At 39.9% G+C, this 9,025-nt stretch overlaps 1 protein-coding gene across 1 annotated transcript in view; it reads left to right on the plus strand.

The window, feature by feature from the left end:
• The window catches only part of lekr1 (Leucine-, glutamate- and lysine-rich protein 1), a 221,953-nt gene extending 213,138 nt beyond the window's left edge, over positions 1 to 8,815 (plus strand). The window contains exon 14 of the mRNA XM_072572657.1: positions 6,922 to 8,815. Within this exon, the coding sequence (XP_072428758.1) occupies positions 6,922 to 7,290 (369 nt within the window). The 3' untranslated portion in view covers positions 7,291 to 8,815. The remainder of the gene's footprint in view (positions 1 to 6,921) is intronic.
• Positions 8,816 to 9,025: the final 210 nt, after the last annotated feature.

Genomic DNA, 9,025 nt, shown 5'->3' on the forward strand with positions numbered 1-9,025 from the left:
CTCATCCTGCAAGGGACCTATGTCCACTTTAGCCACTCTTTTCCATTCTATATATTTATAAAAACATTTCCTGCCTGTTTTTATATTCAGTGCTAGTTGCATTCATAATCTATCTTTCCTTTCTTTATTGTTTGCTTTGTGGTTTTTGTGTTCCTCTTTAAAGTTTTCCCAATTTTTCTGTTTCCCAATACTCTTGTCTACTTTGTAAGCCTGAGCTTTCAATTGGATGCCTTCCTTTATTTCCTTGGTTATCCAAGGCTGGCCCTTCCTACCCTTGCTATCCTTGTTTTTGGCCAGAATGTACTTCCCTTGAGCACTGTGAAAATTCTCTTTGAATGTCCTCCCCTGTTCCTCAACTGTTCCACCATATAACTCATGTTCCCAGTCTAATTTAGCCAATTCCTTCCTCATCACATTATATTCTTCCTTATTTAAACATTGCACCCTAGTTTTAGATGATGCTATTTCATCCTCCATTTGTATCCGAATTTCGATCATACTGTGATCACTCTTTCGGAGAGGATCCTTACCACGAGATCATTAATTTTACCTGTCTCATTACATGGAAACAGATCTAAGATTGCCCGCTCCCTTGCAGGTTCAGTAACTTGCTGTTCAAGAAAATTATCACATAAAGTTCTATGAACCCACATGCTAGCGAGGTGAGGAAAAGAGAGAGAAGTTGAACACGTGGCTACAGGGATGGTGCAGGAGGGAGGGTTTTGGATTCTTGGATAATTGGGGCTCTTTCTGGGGTAGGTGGGACCACTACACACAGGATGGTCTTCACCTGAACCAGAGGGGTAACAATATCCTGGGGGGGGGGGGTGAGATTTGCTAATGCTCATTGGTGGGTTTAAATTAATTCAGCAGGGAGATGGGAACCAAAATTGTAGTTGGAATTTATGGGAGGATGAGAGTGGTGAAGTCAGAACTAAGATTTCAAGATTGCAAGAAGGCACTGGCAGGCAAGAAGTTGGTTTGAAGTGTGTCTACTTCAACACCAGGAGCATCCGGAATAAGATGGGTGAACTTGCAGCATGGGTTTGTACCATTTCAATGTTGTGGGCATTTCAGAGATGTGGATAGAGCAGGGACAGGGATGGTTATTGCAGGTTCTGGGATTTAGATGTTTCAGTAAGAACAGAGAAAATGGTAAGGGGGGGGTGGTGTGACACTGTTAGTCAAGGATGGTATTACGGTTGCAGAAAGGATTTTGAGGACTTGTCTGCTGAGGTAGTATGGGCTGAGATTAGAAACAGGAAAGAAGAGGTTGCCTTGTTGGGAATTCTCTATCAGCCTCCGAATAGTTCCAGAGATGTAGAGGATAGGATAGCAAAGATGATCCTCGATAGGAGCGAGAGTGACAGGGTAGTTGTTATAGAGGATTTTAATTTTCAAAATATTGACCGGGAATACTATAGTTCAAGTACTTTAGATGGGTCAGTCCTAGGATTCTTTGGGAAGCCAGAGAGGAGATTGCAGAGCTTTAAGTCGTCATTGTCTACAGGAATAGTACCAGAAGACTGGAGGATAGCAAATGTTATCCCCTTGCTCAAGCAGGGGAGTAGAGACAACCCTGGTAATTATGGTTTTGGATAAAGTGTTGGAAAGGGTTATAAGAGGTAGGATTCATAATCATCTAAAGAGGAATAAGTTGATTAGGGATAGTGAACATGGTTTTGTGAAGGGTGGGTGGTGCCTCACAAACATTATTGAGTTCTTTGAGAAGGTGACCAAACAGATGGATGAGGCTAAAGCCATTGATGTGGTGTATATGGATTTCAGTAAGGTATTTGATAAGGTTTCCCACAGTAGACTCAAAATACGGAGGCATGGGATTGAGGGTGATTTAGTGGCTTGGATCAGAAATTGGCGAGCTGAAAGAAGACAGAGAGTGGTGGTTGATGGGAAATATTCATCCTGGAGTTCAGTTACTAGGGGGATACCACAAGGATCTGTTTTGGATCCATTGTTGTTTGTCATTTCTATAAACGACCTGGATGAGGGCATAGAAGGATGAGTTCGTAAATTTATGGATGACACCAAGGTTGGTAGAGTTGTGGATAGCGACAAAAGATGTTGTAGGTTACAGAGAGACATAGATATGCTGCGGAGCTGGGATGAGAGATGGCAAATGGAGTTTAATGAGAAAAAGTGTGAGGTGATTCACTTTGGAAGGAGTACCAGGAATGCAGAGTACTGGGCTAATGGTAAGATTCTTGGTCGTGTAGATGAGCAGAGAGATCTCGATGTCCAGATACATAAATCCTTGAAAGTTGCCACCCAGGTTGATAGGGTTGTTATGAAGGCATATGGTGTGTTAGCTTTTATTGGTAGAGGGTCTGAGTTTCAGAACCATGAGGTGATGCTGCAGCTGTACAAAACTCTGGTGTGGCCACATTTGGAGTATTATGTACAGTTCTGGTCACTGGATTATAGGAAGGATTTGGAAGCTTTGGAAAGGGTTCAGAGGAGATTTACCAAGATGTTGCCAGATTTGGAGGGAAGATCTTACGAGGAAAGGCTGAGGTACTTGGGGCTGTTTTCATTGGAGAGAAGAAGGTTGAGAGGTGACTTAATTGAAACATATAAGATAATCAGAGGGTTAGATAGATTGGACAGTGAGAGCCTTTTTTCCTGGGATGGTGATGGCTGGCACGAGGTGACATAGCTTTACATCGAGGGGTGGTAGATATAGGATAGATGTCAGAGGTTGTTTCTTTACTCAGAGAGTAGTAGGGGCGTGGAACGCACTGCCTGCAACAGTAGTAGACTCACCAATGTTAAGGGTCATTGGATAGGCCTATGGACAAGAATGGAATAGTGTAGGTTAGATGGGTTTCAGATTGGTTCCATGGGTCAGCACAACATCGAGGGCCAAACGGCCTGTGCTGTGCTGTAATGTTCTATGTTCTATTAACTCCTCTTCAAGACTGTCTCTACCAACTTGATTCGGCCAATCAATGGGCATGTTAAAGTCCCCCATGACTAGTGCCATTCCATTCTTACATGCATCAGATATTTCTTGATTGATTGCCTGTGCCATTGTAGCATTATTATTGGGTGGCCTATAGACTACTCCCACCAGTGATTTTTTTTTCTCTTACTATTCCTGATCTCCATCCAAATGAATTCAACATTTTGCTCCTTAGATCCTATATCGTCTTCCCCTATTGCCCCAATCTCATCCTTAATTAAGAGCATGACCCCACCTCCCTTTATTTCCTGCCTATCCTTCCGAAATACCTGATATCCTTAGATATTTAATTCCCAGTCATCACCACCCTGCAACCACATTTTTGTAATGGCAACTAGATCATACCCCTTTGTACTGATTTGCACAAGTTCATCGACTTTGTTTCGAATACTATGGACATTCAGATAAAGTGCCCTTATCCTCATTGTCCCTTTAGAATCTCGCAATCTCCCTGTTTATGATTCTGTTGCCCAATTTTACTTCTTTCATTTCTAACTTTTGCTCTGCATCACTTCCTCCTGCCTTTCTGCCTGGACTCCCATCCCTTTGCCATTTTAACCTACCCTTCCTCACAGTCTCTCTCTCATTGCATCTACCTTTAAACCGACTGCTGCATCTTCTGACCTGGTGCCCTGCCACCCTAGTTTAAAGCTTCCCCAACAGCTCTGGCAAAACTGTCCACAAGGATATTGGTCCCCCTTGAGTTCATGTATTACCCACCCCTTTTGTACAGGTCATACCTTCTGCAGAACATAATCCAATGATCCACAAATTTAATGTCTTGCCCCCTGCACCAATTCTTCAGCCACACGTTTGTCTGCCATATCTTCCTATTCTTGCCCTCACTAACGTATGGTACAGGCAGCAACCCAGAGATTACTACCGTTGAGGTCCTTTTTAGCTTGCTTTCTAACTCCCTAAATTCACTTTTCACAACCTCATCCCTTTTCCTAGCTATGTCATTGGTACAGATGTCTGGATGCTTACCCTCCCCTTTAAGAATGTTGATTATTCTAACTATTTCATTGTAACAGTCAGCTGCATTCTCAATGGACATGACCTTACTTGACTTTTTATCTACATAGGTTAACATCGGAAAAATACTAAGCTTAATGATATAGCCTTAATACATCATTATACCTAGTCTTAGACCAATTCACAGACTGTGTCACCCCTTCAACACTCTAGAGTTCCGTGACAGAAGCACAAATGCATTTACAACTCTTAGCTTTCTTTCTTAGTGCTCACTCATTTTATGTCTACTTGGAGGCTACCAATCTCTGTATGCCTCTCATTGCTTTCTTAACAGACTCTGATACTGACAGGCTGCCAGCCTTTGTGTGTGTCACATTACTTTCTTAGCTCATAGGACCTTCAGTATTTGGTGAAAGGCTGCTAACCTTTGTAGCTTGCACTGCTTTTCAGCACACAGTGTCTTGAGTGCTTAGTTACAGGTTTTCAGGCTCTAATGGATGCATTGTTTTTTAGCTCAGAGGGAGAGGCAGATAACTTGTCTCCACATGGAACACTGAGATTCAAGAGTGGATATGTTTGTGCAGCACTGTGCTTTATAAAGATCATACCTGCAGTATGTGCCAGCAAATTACACAACACTCTGTATGTGCTTCAAGGATTAGTAGGAACATTACTCCGTGGAAGTGTCTTGGTCAGTTGGGGTTGTGCTGCCAAGTCAGTCCAGGTGAATGTGATACACAGAAAAGAAAGCAAGGTTGTAAACATCCAAGTGAGTGAGTGCTCAGAAAACAAGATAAGAGCCCTGAGATGAACCATGCTACAATTCATGAGATGGGTCTTGGTCCCTTTTTGCAGAGTCACCCAGCAGCCACTTACAAAGCCAGTATGGTGTGCTCCAAATGGCAGTACTGATGCGGTGAACTGTATTCTAAGTGAAATGGAGATGTGCCATAATGATATGGTGCATGTCTCTGCTTACATCCATGAATGAGAGGGTGCAGGTGGTTGCTGCCTGTGGAGTATGTTCTGAAATGTAGGGATATACTAGCAAGTTGGAGGTCTGAAGAAGCATGTGGAAAAACAGAGTCGCAGGTACTCTCTGTGGCTCATATCAGGAATTGTCACCACTGTGTGGGAGAAGAGCAAAGTGTATAAAAGTGAAGTGCGAACAGGTAATAATGAGATGTAAATGCAATCAAATAGTTCTTTCTTTGTTCACTAGTGAGATTTTTATCTTACCATTCAAAGCTTTGGTAGAAAATCTGATCTTTTTCTCAATATTGAGAGTACAATTTTTCTTATATTGCAATACTTTCCTAACTGACTCGTATTTACCCACATCATTCAAGGTCTCGGAAAGTTCTGCCCCCAAGCCTGAGATGATAACTCTGTTTTTCTTGAAGATGCTGCCAAATATACGTGCAAGTCTGATATTACTGGCATTTTGGGTTCTGGCAGAGCACTGGATTTTATGTTGCCTGGCTGGTTAAGGAAAGTGGAATGCAAACTGAGGAATTCACTTCTGCCCCTACCATCTCTGCACAACAGCTGCCCTATGAGAAGGAAGCCAAACTTAGTTGAATGGGTAGTTTGCTTCTCAATTACAAACCTTCCATTGCTTCTGTACAACCTTGCAGTCATTTGTTAGGGCCATTTACTCATCTAAGTTTTTAGATGCCAGAATGTAACCAACTCTTGTGACTTCGAATTAATAGAGAAGAAAGTCGTGATGAATTTGTATTACAGGTACAATTGCAAAGGAATGTGAATCAGACCTTGGATGTGAATACATAACTTGTATTTTCTTTAATTGTTTGTTCAAAGGGCATGGGTGTCATTTGCCAGACCAGCATTTCTTACTGAAATAACTGAACAGAGGCCGGTATCCCATCATCAAGTCACCCTTTATTTACATGCGCACAGTACATGGACTCTGACCAGCCAGCTTAGAGCCAGTCCCTAGACTAAGGAGGTCTTCTGAATCTCCTGTTTCGATCTCTCAGCCAGAGGTCCCTGATTGGCCCAGGTTAACAACCCCAATCGAGGATCTCATAGTCAATGAGATCCACCTGGCCCTGGTTCCAACCACTACACTTGCCATTCCTATTGCTCTGAAGAAGGTGGTAGTGAGTTACCTTCATGAATTGCTGCGGTCCTGTAATTCAGAGACCCATGCCAATTATGACATGGGTTCAAATCCCACTATGACAGCTAGTGGAATTTAAATTGAATTAATAAAATCTTGGATTGAACATTAGGGTCATTGTTAGTAGGAAACTATCATTGATTGTTCTAAATCACTAAAACCTGGTTCACCAATGTCCTTTGGGAAAGAAAGTGACTACCCTCTGAAATATTCTAGCAAACAATTTAGTTAATGGAAAATTAGAATGGGCAACAAATGCTGGCCTTACTGATGATAATCATGTTTCATGAAAAAAAAGAAAAAATATTCTAGTTGCACTTCCCAAAATAATCAGAATAACCTAATCTAGCATATTCAAAAGTATCAGGAATACTGGCTCTGGATGCCTACTCAAGAATGTTTGGGCCAATTTATATATGTAAGTTGTTGAGTAGAAATTATATCGTACATCCTACAACATGGTGTTTATTCCATTGATTTCACCTGTTATGTAATTAACATAAGGTCCAATTTATCATGTCATTGTTCCCACTTAATTAACAACCATAGTATTATATTGTGCTCTCTGAGTGCTTTGTCATTTTCTTCTAAATATACCAATACATTTATAATTCAAAGTGTTTTTAAGTATCATATTCAGCTGCAATGTAGCTAGTTCAATGACAGTAGTTGACAGATCTTCAATTCAGTATTTTGTTTTCTTGATTGTCTTTTGTAGGTTTTACAATATGCCTTTTTGCAGTTCAATTTATCTAGTTCAGTACAATTAATAAACATTTTCTCTAAATGAAAAGTAACTTCAACACATTCTCACTTGCAGAATACATTTCTTGAAGAAACAGTGCGAAGAGAATGTGAGGAACGCTATGAACTCACTGAGGCTCTTAGTCAGGCCCGAGAACAATTGATGGAACTAAAGAGACTCAGTAGAGAACATCCACATTCTCAATGTTCAATTAGCCAAGGAAGTCTGAATTCATCCTCTTCATCTGCAGGGAGCTATAAGATCCAAAGAAGCCTGTCTAACAGTAGCAGAACTAAACTCAGTGGCTTACATGGGCTACCAGTGAATGCCAATGCCTCAAACAATGCTTTACCAATCATACCAATGCCACAACCATCAAAAGGGAGAGCCTCATCTGTAAGTGAAATCAAACAGAGGATTGCAGCTGCTGTAAGAAGAAAGTAGTATACTCTCAAAAACAGAAAATGTTGCACTAAAATCAATCTGTTTGGATTGTGCATCTAATGTTGATGTATTTGCAAATAAAATTAGATTCTAACAATGCACTGAAATTGTGGACCATTGGGTTTTCTGCCAAGAATGATTAATTGTTGTGTAGCTTCACAAAACTGTAAAATCCCTTCAAATATAGCTAAATATTGCCTCATTCCCAATGATGCTGGAAAAATAGAAAATGTTTTCTGACAACAAAAAAGTTCCTTCAGATCCATTTACATCAGGGTTGCATGGAATGGACAGCACAGAAATTGTTCGCACAACCCAACTGATCTATGCCAGTCCTTACGCTCCATAGAACCCTCCTCCCACACATCTTAATCCAAACCTATTGGCACATATTTCCATTCTTTTATGTGATTAGCTACCTTCCCCTAAAATTCATCCATGTGTTCAACTGAATGACTTGTAGCATGTTCTATATTCTGATCATTCCTGTTTAGAGATTTCTCTTCAACTTCCTATTAAATTTATTAATGACTATATATTTGTACTTATGACCAGGAGTTTTAACTGTCCATGAGTTGGAATGAACTTCCTTATGCTTACCCTGTCAAACCCACTTAATCATCTTAAACAGAAACACACCTCTTATCTCTCTCTTTTCTAAAGTGCCCTAGCTCATTAATTTTTTTCCATTAAATATAACTTTTCAACTATGATATTCTTATCACTCTTTCTTGCACTTTCTGTAGCATCTATTTGTTATTTCTATAACATAGATATCTGTACACATCTAAGTGATTTCTGATCAGGAGCCTGTACCAGTTTAACAGAATCTCTTTTCCTTTTCAGTTCTATCTCTCATTAATGATTTGCTACATTTTGTAATTTCTGTGTCTGTATATCTTGATCTCTTTGCTACCCTAGCCCATTTAGACTTGTATTTTGCAAGGTGTATGTGGCCTCTTTAATCTATCTATCAAAATCCAGCATATCATACTTACTTATATTGAAACTATTACAGGTAAACACACATTTTGCAACATTATTAGTATCTTATATTTTGTTGTAATTCTTAGTATATACGTCAACCTTATGTCCAAATTTGTGAGTTCTGTGATGCAGGAATGATGTCCTTAACTCTGAGCCTGAAAGTCCAGATTCAAGTCCTACCTGCTTCCAAGATGTATCATATATCAAAACAGATTGATTGAAATACCCCCAGCCCCCTGACCCCCATTTGGCATTATTTGTAGAGTTTGAAATTGGCCTTTCAGTTCCTGGTGTAAATTATGGACAGCAATGGCCCTAGCACTGATCCTAGTGGAATACCATTTCCCACTCTCTGTTAGTTGGATGAGCTACCCTTAATGCCACTCTCCATTTTTCTGTCTATCTTTTTTGTGTAGCCTCCGATCATGTATCTCTGACTATTGCCATGAATTCATGTTACTGAAAGTTTTTGCCAATTTAAATGTATTACATCTGTTGTCTTCCCTTGTTTTGTCTTTCTGTTAATTGCTCTAATCACTAAACTGTAATCAAACATATCATTCCTTTTTTGTTTACTTTTGTTCTTTAGATTTATTAATTGAATTACCACTTTCTATTTTGAATCTTTTTATAACTTCTTTGCTCTTTTAATTTTTGTTCTAATCGCTTAATTTAGAAGTACCTGGACCTATAATATAGGTCAAATTGTCTTTGGCAAATTGCAGCAGAAATAAATGAGTTGATCATT

This window comes from Chiloscyllium punctatum, chromosome 6 (assembly GCF_047496795.1).
Source record: "Chiloscyllium punctatum isolate Juve2018m chromosome 6, sChiPun1.3, whole genome shotgun sequence".
In the NCBI taxonomy this organism is placed as follows: Eukaryota; Metazoa; Chordata; class Chondrichthyes; order Orectolobiformes; family Hemiscylliidae; genus Chiloscyllium; species Chiloscyllium punctatum.